General features: G+C 37.3%; 1 protein-coding gene across 1 annotated transcript in view; it reads right to left on the reverse strand.

Annotated features, from left to right (window-relative positions):
• KMT2C (lysine methyltransferase 2C) overlaps positions 1-13,643 on the reverse strand; it is a 470,642-nt gene that overhangs the window by 305,159 nt on the left and 151,840 nt on the right. The window contains exons 4-6 of the mRNA XM_042782218.1: positions 11,398-11,598; positions 7,332-7,477; positions 153-262 (exon numbers count right to left, since the gene is read on the reverse strand). Coding sequence (XP_042638152.1) covers positions 153-262; positions 7,332-7,477; positions 11,398-11,598 — 457 coding nt within the window. The remainder of the gene's footprint in view (positions 1-152; positions 263-7,331; positions 7,478-11,397; positions 11,599-13,643) is intronic.

Here is a 13,643-nt window from a genome sequence, read left to right on the forward strand (position 1 = left end):
TTAAAAAAAAAAAAAAATACATCCTTGGACACCCTATGTGGCTATTGTTCTACTCTGTCCTAAAGGGTCACTATGAGTCAGAATCAACTCAATTGCACACAACTACAGAGTAAATGTTATAAAACATCTAAACACTTGTTACATCCACTTACTTCTGTGCTCCCTGAGACAACAGCTTTGTCCACATTTACCAATAATGGTTCTTCCATCTGGCATATTCCCAGCGACCACTCCACACAACGGTGATGAGCCCAGCAAGTGCCTAAAACGGTAAGAGTGAAAAAGAGTAAATGAGTAAGTATTAAATGACATAAAAGCTAACACTAAACAAACATAAATCCCCAAAATTTACTCTGACATGTAAATACACAATTGATGTGTGCCACTGAGTCAATTCTGACTCAGAGCAACCCAATATGACAGCATAAAATTGTCCAACAGGGTTACCCAGGCTATAATTTTACAAGTGGAGCTTTATTGGCAAAGTGGTTAAGCACTTGGCTGCTGATAGAAAGGCGCATAGTTTGAGCCCACCAGCCACTGCTCAGTGGGAAAAAGGCACGGCAATCTGTTTCCATAAAGACTGCAGCCCTTTTGTTTCATGTATTTATTTAAAATCATAAAAGTAAAAATGCTCCCCATCAGGGGTACATCAATATGATTTCTTTGGACCCCTGTGTTGTTATGTGGGCATCCAGAGAGATTTCCAAGGGCACAGCCCCATGCAGCTACAGGCCTGAGCTATGCAGGGTCTGGGAAGGAAAGGAGCTAAATGGCAGGGCTAGGGGGTTGCTGCATTAGAATGGCATGACGAGGAGGAGGGGATTTAAAAAAAATAAAAGACTGCAGCCTTGTCAATACACAATGAAGGGGAGGTCAGCATAGAATGATCAAGGTTAGTGGAAGAGATAGGGAGAAGCGCAAGCATTAACAAATACTACTACATTCACAACCCTGCAGTAATAGTAATAATAACTTAGGAGTTAAGTGCATAGATAGACTTTCAAGCTGAGCAGAGGTGAGAGGACAAATGTGGATTATACCCATATAGGTTTGACAGAGGCTATCTCCTCTACATATTTATATATGCTGCTATTATATACATGAGTAGAGTAGAACACAGAGGGGACAAATCTTAGTCATAATCACACATCTTGAGGGATGAGTCACTGGGTATGGAGGCTCAGGACCACAGTCTCGGGGCACATTAAGGTCAACTGGCATGACATTGTCCACAAAGACAATGTCCTACATCCTACTTTGGTAAATAACAACTGGGGTATTAAAAGCTTGTGAGTGGCCATCTAAGGGGCAGCTATCAGTCTTTCCCTGTGCAGAGCAAAGAAGAGTAAAGAAAATAAAAGACACAGGAGACAATTAGTTCAAAGGACTAATGAAACCTGGGAATCCCACCCTCCACAAACCAAAGACCGTAAGAACTAGATGGTGCCTGGATATCACCACAAATCACTCAAAAAGAGATCACAGTAAGAGTTCCTGGATGGAGTAGTAAGGGAAAAATTTGGAACAAAGCTTTGAATTTTGGTCATAAAAAAGACCAAGCTTACTGGTCTAATGAAGACTGGTGGAACTCCTGAGACTATGGTTCTTAAACACCTTTCAAGCTAGGAACAGAACTTAACCCCATGACTCAATTGACAGCCAAATGATAGACCTATAAAGTGGCATAGTGCCTGAGGCATCTGACTGCTAACCAGAAGACTGGCAGTTCAAACCCCCGAGCCACTCCTCAGAGGGAAGGTTGGGCAATCTACTTCGGTAGTGATACTGCCTCGGAAAGCCAAGGAGGGGTCTCCATGAGTCGGATCCAACTCAATGGCAGTGAGAGCGAGACAAGGTGAATAGTAGCACCAGGAAGGTATATACTCATTACAACAATCAAGCAGATGAGATCAAGAAGACAGGATTTGCCCAGGAATAGAGCTAGGAAGGGGACGAGGTGATGGGAAGGAAGAACAAAGAAAAGGGGCAGGTACAGGGAGGAAGTGGGAAGAATGCTGTTACAGTATGAGGACTGCAGTAAATGTCACAAAATACAATGTGTATAGATTGTTGAATGGAAAACCAATTTGCATAAACTTTCACCTAAATCACAATTTAAAAGTAAAAAAAAAAAAAAAAATTGCACTTCTGGTGGCATAGTGGGTAAGGCATTTGGATGCTAACCAGAAGGTAAGTGGTTTAAATCCACCACCTGCTCTGTAGCAAGAAGATGAGGCAATCTACTTTTGTGAAGATTTAAAGCCTTAGAAACCAAATGGGGTTGCTATGAGTTAGAATCAACTTGATGGTAGTGGGTGTGGGGGGTGTTTTTTGTAAACGCTATGGGGCAATTCTACTCAGTCCTATGGGTCACTATGAGTTGGAATCAAATTGATAGCACACAATAACAACAACAACTTTTATGGGACCAGATTGCTAGGTCTTTTCTCCAGTGGAAGAGCTGGTAGATTCAAACAGCCAACCTTTCAGCCCAGAGGTTACCCACTGTGCCATGATCTTATCTGTCCATCCCATTGCTGTAAAGCTGAATTATGACTCGCAGCAACCCTACAGGACAGAGTAGAACTGCCCCATAGTGTTTCCAAGGCTGCAAATCCTCACAGCACCAGATTGCCACATTCTTCTCCTGTGGAGCAACTGGTGAGTTTGAACCACCAGCCTTTCAATTAGCACCCGAATGCTTAACTACTGTACCATCAGAGCTCCTTAACTATACAATGGCATCCTATACAAGTAGTCTTAGACTTACAATGGGGTTCCAGTGTTTCAACTCTGTTGTAAGTTGTTTCTGATGTAAGTCATATGCTGTTGTTACATGCCATTGAGTCATCTTGACTCATAGCAATCTTATGTACAACAGAATGAAATACTGCCCGGTCCTGTGCCAGCCTCATGATTCCTACAGTACCTGAGCCCACTATTGCAACCAGTGTGTCTATCCATATTGTTGAGGACCTTCCCCTTTTTCATTGACCCTCCACTTTACCAAGCATGACATCCTTCTCCAGAGAATGGTCCCTTCTGATAACATGACCAAAGTAGGTGAGACGAAGTCTGGTCATTCTCATTTCCAAGGAGCATTCTGGCTGCACTTCTTCCAGGACAGAGTTGTTAGTTCTTTTTAGTAGTCTATGGTACTTTCAGCATTCTTTACCAACACCACAACTCAAAAGCATCAATTCTTCTTCAATCTTCCTTATTCATTGTCCAGCTCTCACATGCATATGACACAATTGAAAACACCATGCCTTGAGTTAGGTGCATCTTAGTCTTCAAGGACTTTGCTCTTCAGCAGTTCAAAGAGGTATTTTGCAACAGATTTTCCCAATGCAATATATCTTTTTATGTCTTGACTGCTGCTTCCATTGGCACTGATTATAGAACCAAGTAATACGAAGTCTCTGACAACGTCAATCTTTTCTCCATTTATCGTGATGCTGCTTATTGATCCAGTTGTGAAGACCTTTGTTTTCTTTATACTGAGGTGTAAGACATACGGCAGACTATTGTCTTTAATCTTCATCAGTAAGTGTTCCACATCATCTTCACTTTCACGAAAGTTGTGTCATCTGCATATCTCAGGTTAACAAGTCTTCCTCCAATCCTAATGCCATGTTCTTCTTCATATAGTCCAGCTTCTCAGATTATTTGCTCAGCAAACAGACTGAATAAGTAGGGTGAAAGGATACAACCCAGATGCACTTCCTTCCTGATTTTAAACCATGCAGTATCCCCTTGCTCTGTTCGAATGACAGCCTCCTGGTCTATGTACAGGTTCCTAATGAACACAATCATGTATTCTGTAATTTCCATTCTTCTTAATGTTATCCACAATTTGTTACGATCCACACAATCAAATGCCTTTGCATAATCAATAGAAATGCAAGTAAACATCTTTCTGGTATTCTTTACTGTTAGCCAAGATCCATCTGGTATCAGCAATGATATCCACTGTTACGCATCCTCTTCTGAATTCAGCTTGCATTTCTGGAAGTTCTGTGTCAATATACTGGTGCAACCATTTTTTAATTATCTTCAGTAAGATTTTACTTGTGTGTGATATCAATGATATTGTTCGAGAATTTCCACATTTTGTGGGATCACCTTTCTTTGGAATGGGTACAAATATGGAGCTCTTCTATTCAGTTGGCCAGGTAGCTGTCTTCCAAATCTCTTGGCATAACCGAGTGAGTGCCTGCAGCACAGCATCCATTTGTTGAAACATCTCAATGGGTATTCCATCAATTCCCAGAGCTTGTTTTTTGCCAATTCTTTCAGTGCAGTTTTGACTTCTTCCTTCAATACCATTGGTTCTTGATCATATGCCACCTCCAGAAATGGATGATCATCTACCAGTTCTTTTTGGTACAGTGACTCTGTATTCCAGCCATCTTCTTTTGATGTTTCCTGCATCATTCAACATACTGCCCATGGAATTTTTCCGTATTGCAACTCGAGGCTTAAATTTTTTCCTCAATTCTTTCAGCTTGAGAAATGCTGAGTGTGTTCTCCCCTTTTGGTTTTCTATTTCTAACTCCAGGTTTTTGCACATTTCATTATAACTGATTTTGTCTTCTTGAACTGCTCTTTGAAATCTGTTCAGCTCTTTTATCCTGTTGATTCTTCCATCCACTTTAGCTACTCTCCATTCAAGGACAAGTTTCAGTCACTTCTGACATCTGTTTTGGTATTTTCTTTCTTTCCTTTCTCTTTAATGACCTTTTGCTTTCTTTGTGGATGATGTTCTTGATGTCATCCCACAATTCCTCTGGTTTTCAGTCACTGGTGTTCAATGCATCAAATCTATTCTTTAGATGGTCTCTAAATTCAGGAGGGATATAATCAAGGTCATATTTTGGCTCTCATGGATTCTTTTAATTGTCTTCAGCTTCAACTTGACCTTGCATATGAGCAGTTGATGGTGTGTTCCACAATCAGCTCCTGGCCTTGTTTTGGCTGATGACACTGAGCTTCTCCATCACCTCTTGCCACAGATGTAGTCAATCTGATTCCTGTGCACTCCGTCTGGCGAAGTCCATGGGTATAGCCACAGTTTGTGTTGTTGAAAAAAGGTATTTGCAATGAATAAGTTGTTGGTCTTGCAAAATTCTATCACGCAATCTCCAGCGTTATTTCTACCAAGGTAAATCAAGTACATTGTTTCTTTTTTTTTTTTTTAATCATTATCTTTATAAATCTGATCTTTATTTGTCTTTGGGGTGGTTGGGAATATTATATAATCTTCTCCAGTAGACAATCTTCATCACACATTATCTTGTCCAGCTTCAACATTGGCGCTTCCTGCTTCTCCAGTAACACGCACTTTATATAAGCCAAATCTGTACTTGAAGTGATCTGGCCGTAGAGACCAGCCCTTGGTGACATTAAAGTGATTATGGGAGTCTTCTCTTTGCTGTTTCTTCAGGTTTTCAAAAAGACTATATGCTTTCATTTGAATTATCTGTAAACTCTTAAGAATCCTCTTCCAGATCTGGTCTTCTACCCAAATCATTAACAGCTTCTCTATATTATGGACTGGCCCTTTCCTTCTCTGTTAGAATTTTCAATTTTATGCCAATCACTCCTTTAACTGCTTCTAAAATCCTATTATTATCCTTAATGATTGTCAAAATGGTCAAAAGAGACAATCCTTCTCCTCACATGCTATTTCATTGACCTTTTCCCCATTATCATAGGCCTTAATGATCTTCATCTTTATATCCCTGTCTAGAGCTTTCCTTACCTTCTGTTTTGGATTAGAATTTAGTTGCATGGCTTCTTTTGTTAGATATATTATTGGAGGTATAAGCAAGGCAAGCATTACAGTGTAACAAACTTGAACAACTCAGCTTCAAATTAACAACTGATGCTTCTGATGGTACAAAACACTAAATAAGCTCACACTACAGGCTGGTCTACAATGAAATTGGTATTGGTATCATACAATAAAGTCAGAGTTGTAACAACTGGTAGGCTTGTGCACAGTTCACCTATTATATGTCATCAGAGTTGAACACTGCTCAATCATCTATTCATTACAACTCCTGGCACTGACTTTACTGCAGACCAGGCCATAGCCTGTGCTTTGAACAGTAAATCATAACAATGAACATCCATAAGTAAACATTTAAAAATGATAACATCAGCAAATTACGTGCTGCAACGTTGTATGTAGTACATATTACTAATGATAAGATGTATGTAGTACATGTTAGTAACAATGAGATGTATATAGTACATATTACTAACAATTAGATATACACACATTCGCACACACACACACACACAAAAGATGGTCTTAAATGTGGTCCCTCATAACTTGAATATGTAGTTAAGTCAGGGACCACTGTACTTGTGATACCATTAAATCATTACTTCTCAAAATGTGGTCTAGCCCCTACACAGACAGCATCAATACCACCTGGAAACTCATTAGAAAATTTCAGGTCCCAAATGAAATCTACTAAATCAAAAACTCTTGAGTAGGGCCCAGTAATCTATGCTTTAAGAAGGCTTACAGGTGATTCTGATGCAAGCAAAAGCATAATAATTATTGAATTAGAAAATGAAGTATTATGAAAGAGCAAAATATCCAGATAACCAAAGGTGATTTCTTTAACAAGCAAAATTAAGTTACAGTCATTTTATTCTAATATCACTGTAAGATATATTTGATATCTTTACATAAAACATACAGGAAAGTACTTAATACTTTGTGGATAATAAAGGAAACATATGGCAAATCTACTCATAACAACAGCACAAATCCGTAATTAATAACATTTCAGTCTTTAAATTCTCCATCATATAGCACTTGAACTACTATCAATCAATCTCCAGTTCTGTACAATGAATTACCTTAACACCCCACAGCCCATGTCACAAGTGTGAGTTACTATATTTTTATAGTAGGGTACTTGTGTGGCTATGTCTTTCACGTCTACATTCAATAGACCCAGACTGCTGTATTCTTTCTCTGAGTTTTCACATATCTCTTTATGATTTTCTCTTTTCTCATTTGTCAGACCATGGTACTACTATCTACTCAAGAGTAAATGTACATATTTGCAAAAGCATCCAATCCAATGTTTTCACTGTCCAGATGCTAAAGAAATTTTTTTTGGCAATTAGTTGCCTTCAAATTGATTTCAATTCATACCAAGCATTCTTAACAATGACATTCTTATAATGTGATAATTATTCTAGAAGATAGGTATTTACTATTAAGTTGATAATTCACCAAAATCATAAAATGCTTGCAAAAATCAAAAGGTAATTAATATTAAAGGCCTATTTGATAATGTTACCTGTAGAATCAAATAAGGCCTGGACATCAATGGCATCTGGAAGGCCAACCAGACTGAGTTCATCCCATAATTTACCAGCCTGATCGTCTGAAGCAGTTTGGGTGCTTACACTTACACATATTATATTCTGCTGAGGAGATCGTTCTCTGAAAAAATACAAACAAATGAAATAGATGTGAGAGTGATAGCAAGCAGAAATATTTTTTCTCTTATAAAATGTTATACATGATGTATTGCTGCAACACTTTTAATTTATTAGGCATAAACTGACAAAAAACAACTTTTAGAATTCATTTGTTACTATTCATAGTACAATATAATACTAGGTTGCTGTATCATGTAAGCAACTAGAAAAAAATTAAATCTACAGACCCAGAAGAAAGTGTTAAAAGTTACAACTGCATATTTATTTTGCCATTCTATGATATAAATGTTTAAAAAAACCTCACACCCTTATATTTCTTGTCAGGAACCATTTGTATCACATAAAAGGAATATTCCCTTTAGCCTTACTTAAATGCTTATAAAACACAGGTTGATCAAATCAGAAATTTTAAATTTGTTTTATTTTAAATGAGGACCACAAAAACGGAGCTGGCAGTTTATTTTATGTAAAGAAAGATTACTTCCCAGGGGAAATGAAAACCCACTACAAAATGCGAGGAGAGAAGCAGAGGGAGTGGAACATGTCAGCTATGGCTTTTTTATGGTCCCCTTGACAAAGCTCACAACTGGTTTGTGGCATGACGTTTCACATACTTTCAATTAAGATTTAACTTCACATATCAGAAGTAAAATGCAAAAACAAAATAGCTACTAACAGCACAGGGAATAAGAAAGATAGCATAACAGCAAAAACTATAGAATAAAAATAAATGTTGAATAAAGTATACAACAAATGGGAGATTTCAGACTTTCAGGGCCTTAAAAGTTCAGGTATTATCTGAGATCATTAAGTAAACAAGCATTACTATTGTGTTTAACATCAAATACGGGAAATCAGATGACTGCCACTGAAACTTTAACTTCTCCTAACATCATAGTATTTAACCTCATCATAATTCTGGATTAAATCACTATTGAATGTAGATCATAACTCACTGCACTTCTGTATGCTGGATATATATCATGATTCCTATTAAGAGAAAATCAGCACAATGACCAGGGTACTAAACTTTTTTATACCTGGAATCATTGAAAGAAAAGAAGTATTAACATATTTCAATAAGTACATTTAAATATCAAACTATATAAAAATAATCAGTAATTATTTTTATGCTCAGCATTAGAAATGCAAAAATAGCCACTATTTAAAAAGGCTTAGCATGCTATGCTATCTTCTAATTCTGGATTTTATAAATGACCACAGTATAATGAAAGCAAATGCTTTCCTATGACTTCTATTCTTACAGATATATCTACATAACTAAGCTTCGTTATTTTATTAGGAGAAAAAAAAAAAAAACCTTTCACTCCACATTTAAAAACTAAGGTATTTTAACATATTTTCTCTGAACCAGTATTTAATGGATGGAAGTGCTAAGTATCAAGGGAATGACCAACCAGTATATTACTAACCAGTTCCTAACCAGCAGCTTGACAAATTCAATCTTCAGATTATATGCACTGTATCATTAAGATAGGAGCTCTTGTAGCATAGTGCCTAAGGCACTTGACTGCTAACCAGAAGGCTGGTGGTTCAAACCCACCAGCCACTCCTCGGAAGGAAGGTTGGGCAATCCTACTTCTGTAGTGATACTGCCTTGGAAACCCAAGGAGGGGTCGCTATGAGTCTGGGCGGACTGGACGGCACATAACAACAACAACAACAATCATTAAGATGTTAATGTCAATCCTAAGAAGGACAGCAGCCCAGTTTAGCTAAAATATAAACCACAAACCAAATGCACTGCCATTGAGTCGGATCTGACTCATAGCAACCCCTCCTTGAAGGTTTCCAAAGGGTATCACTATGGAAGTAGATTGCCCAGCCTTTCTTCCAAGGAGTAGCTGGTGGGTTTGAACTGCCAGCCTTCTGGTTAGCAGTCACATGCCTTAGGCACTAAGCCACAAGAGCTCCTAGTTAAAATATAAACCTCCCAAATTCCAAGTTATAAAATAAAAGGAAACAGGAAAAGAACTGATTGTATAGTCTTATACTTATTACTGCTGAGAAGGGAAAACTATTTTTAAAACCTCCTTTTGAAATGAAAGAAAAACTGACTCTATCTATTTTATAATTTATTAGAAACATATTTTGCAATCATTACCAACCTAAAGTAAATGAGTTCCAAAATTTTGTAAATGTACATCATGCCTAAGGCTCATTAACTGGCTTGTTGTCATTAATTTGGTAAACATTAACCAAAACCAAACCAAACTCACTGCCATTGAGTCATTTCCGACTCACAGCGACTTCCATTGGGTTTCTGAGGCTGTAAATCTTTACAGCAGCAGATTGCCCTGTCTTCCTTCCGCACAGCAACTGGTGGGTTTGAACCATTAACCTTCCAGTTTGCAGTCAAGCACCTTATTCACTACACTACCAGATTAAACCAAGGCTATTTTTATGTAGTTATCTTAGCCCATGAAAGTTTTTCACTAAAAATTCACTTAGCTTATAAAATAAGAAAATAAAACCCAATTGTATTTCTCAAAATAGGTTCATAATATAATTGCCTTTAATCAAAACAGAGCACAACGTCCATTAAATTTGTTAATTACTGATGGACATTGTAAGTCTGCTGACTTTTGATATATTTTATTAAGTTGTGAGTGCTCAATTGGTACCAAAAAGGTAAAGCTCTTCTATGATCTAGCTATAAAAACCAAATTCACTGCCCACTCACAGTGACCCACTTTGGGTTTCCAAGGCAGTAAATCTTTACAGAAGTTGATTTCTCAGGCTTCCTTCCATGGAGTGGCTGGTGGGTTTGAACTCCTAGCCTTCTGGTTAGCCATCAAATGCTTTAGGCACTGTGCCACCAGAGCTCCTTGATCTAGCTATAGCCTCCAAAATATCAACACTCCCTCAATACAATATTTCTAGGCCTCCTTAAAATGTTCCACCTTAATTTTTTTTTTTAAAAGATCCTCTTTCTTGTTATTGTGTCCTTTCCTACTTCAGGTCTTCAAAGCAGTGGCAGCAGTCCAAAACAAGGAGCCAATCAAATAAGTATAACAATGCAACAATGCTTCAGTACTTAAATTTGGATACAACCCAGATAAGCACTTGGATGATTACATCATCACCCTCAAGGGGTAAAGATGGTTAGCTTCCAAGCTAAACTAATTTTTTCACTTTCTCATCCATTACAGAAACTTCTACTTCAATAGCCAGCAAAGCCAAGTTCATGTATTCAGGTGGCCTTTAAACAAACTGTAAGCATATTTTTTTTTTAAAAAAAGATTAAGTTCAGAAAGCAACTACATTAGACAAGAGTTTTAGATAACTCTAGTATGTATTTAGTTATATGGATATCTTAGGCAATTATTTTATTTATTTTAAAATAAGCATCTTCTTTAAGTTTAGAAATGGCACTCTAAAACGAGAGAGAGAAAGAAAAAAAAGCAAGCAAGCTAACACCATATTATGATTAAATTTTATAGGACTGATGAACATTTTCTGAACCATTAAAAAAGAAGACACATAAAGTAGATGGGAAGTGAAAAAATAGTTTTAGATTTGCTACTGAGTTAGAAACAAATAAAAACTTAGAGGAAGAAAAGAGGACTTCATTAATCCATCTTACCTTCTTCTCATTTCTATATAAACTCCATGAACTCCCTCTCAGTTTATATTATACTCTTTAAATTTTTGTTTCAAAAGTTATACACATTGATTCCAATAACATACAATTAAAATAAATGTTTCTTTAAATAAAAGAAATTTTGAGGAAAGCAGTGTGTGTTGGGCTAGTGTTGAGTCATAAAGTATTCTACACATGTTGACAACATGAGAAATTGTTTAACAGTAATACCAGTTACATACTTATAAACATTGTAATGAAAATAAATTATATATAGCTGTTGTTTCAGCCAACAATTTAAATTCAAAATTGCTTACTTTCTCTGTCCTCTTTGTTTTCGTGGTGCTGAGTTTTGTATTTTCTCACAGGATGCACTGCTGTTGTCATCAATGTCCTTCTTGTTAGAAGGTTGGTTTTTCCATGGCAAGATAAATCCAGGCGAAACTCTGAATTGTCTTAAGTCTCCTTGTCCTAAGGAACTTTTTTCACCACAGTAACAAAAAGCACAGAGCTGTTCACTGGTAAAAAGCAAAAAGTGAACAAGAGAGAGAAAAGCAGAAAAGTAGCTTTATTTAACTACTTTAAGTGACAGACAACTGCAGATACTTGCATGTTAAAAACATGTGGATATAAAACTTTATGTCTTCAGTGCAAGCTAAGCTTTTCAGTATATTTTTTATAGTCTATTCAGTGATTGTATCCCAAGAATAAATAAGTTTAACAAAAATTATACACCTGAAATTCTACTTTTCCACAGCATGATATTTCTTTGAAAAAGTAAACATATCCCATCAAAAAAAAAAAGCTAGTTTGTACTTAGAAAAATAATTTTCTTTTAAATCTGACTAAAGAAAATTCTAAATATTATAGAAAGGAAAGCTAAGGTATGGGGCAGAATGTAGAGTTTTAATGACCATACAATTCCAAACTAGCTCTGTAAAACATGCTGGGACAAAGTTTTATTTAACTAGTGGATAGAAAAGTTCTTAATGCATTGTAATGCATAGCAGAGAGAGAGAGAGAGAGAGAAAAGAAAAATTAAAATAGTTTCCAGGGGCTCAGGGACAGAGGATTTAAACAGGTGAGGATTTATAGGATAGAGAAACTATTCTATATGACACTGTAATGGTAGACACGTGGTAATATCCCTAGAACTGCAGAACACAGAGTAAATGCTAATATAAACTATGAACTCTAGTTAATAATGTGTTGGTATTGGTTCATCAATTATAACAACCATACTATATATGTGAATTCTGTACTATCTGCTTAATTTTTCTATAAACCTTAAACTGTTCTAAAAAATACTCTATTGCTATTAAAAAGAACAGAAACCACTTAAAAAGTTAAAGGACAAAAATATATGCATTTATGGAATATACACTTAATATGGAACCTTAAAATACAATTAAAAGAATCTCTCTTCGTGGATATATTTTGTCACAATATACTTAATACTGCTGTACCCAAGTCTTTTTTTCTAAGACATTAACATTTCCACTATTACCTTTTAGTATTTATCCCATAAACTTTACATAATATCTGATTATTAAAAGGTGTATTTGTGGTCTTCTGCAGTGATATGACATTTTTCTTAACTTCCAAGGTTATGTTCATGTCGGACCTCTCTTAACTATTTTGCTTATGAAACTGAAGTTTCCAAAAAATAACCTATTTCAATATCATGATAAACTGTTGCCAACTGGTGCTGAGTCACGTACCTTCAACCCTCCTGGACACATAAAGCAGGATTAAGACTTTGGTCAAAACTGAGACAGGAAGATGGAGTCTTACATGAAGCCCATATATTAGTTCCCTCTAACATCTTAGTGCCTGAAAAATTAGGTGCAGCAGTTTGAGGTGGAGATTCTGGTGCTCTGAACAACTTGTTAAGTCAGAGAACGCCAAACTCAGGGGAGTAGGATTAGAAAGGAGGGAGAGGAAGTTTAGGCACCCAGAAAGAATAAAAACAGGCGAACCTGCCCTGGGGGGCACCGAATGGCCAGTGACATAGGACATCAGAGGGCTCCCTGTGGCAGTGGAAAGGACGTACCAGAGGACCTGCGGCCACTCCACGGATCTACCTTCAGCATCCCTTTTATCGGTAAACTTGGGACCACTGGGAGGGAGCAGAGGTTCCTCTGGGTCCGGGTACCACCAAACTGGGAGCAGAGAGGGAAGCACACCGTAAGTGGCCAGGCCCTGGGACAAACTCACAGTACAGGTCAGGGCAGCTATTCCAGGACGGCTTTTTGGTATGGAGGGGTCTGGAGTACAAGGTTTTTGCAGCTGTTTGAACCTGGTGGAAAGTGGCAGCCTCTAACCATTGGAGTCTTTGCCTAACTTGAGCTACAGGGCTGTGAGTAACAGTATAACATCATCATTAGCAGTCTACGCAAAGTCCTGGAAATGGCTACTGATGTCTTGGAGCTTTTTTCTCTTTTCTTCCTCCTTTCCCCTCCTCTCCCCTGCCTCATCCAATAGAAAAACCTCATTAAGGCACCACAACACCTGCCGGCTCCAATCCTAAACCCACTTCATGATGAACACAGACCTGCATCTA

The sequence above is a fragment of the Orycteropus afer genome, unplaced genomic scaffold, assembly GCF_000298275.1.
Source record: "Orycteropus afer afer isolate SDZICR_OR568_19922 unplaced genomic scaffold, OryAfe1.0 scaffold00264, whole genome shotgun sequence".
In the NCBI taxonomy this organism is placed as follows: Eukaryota; Metazoa; Chordata; class Mammalia; order Tubulidentata; family Orycteropodidae; genus Orycteropus; species Orycteropus afer.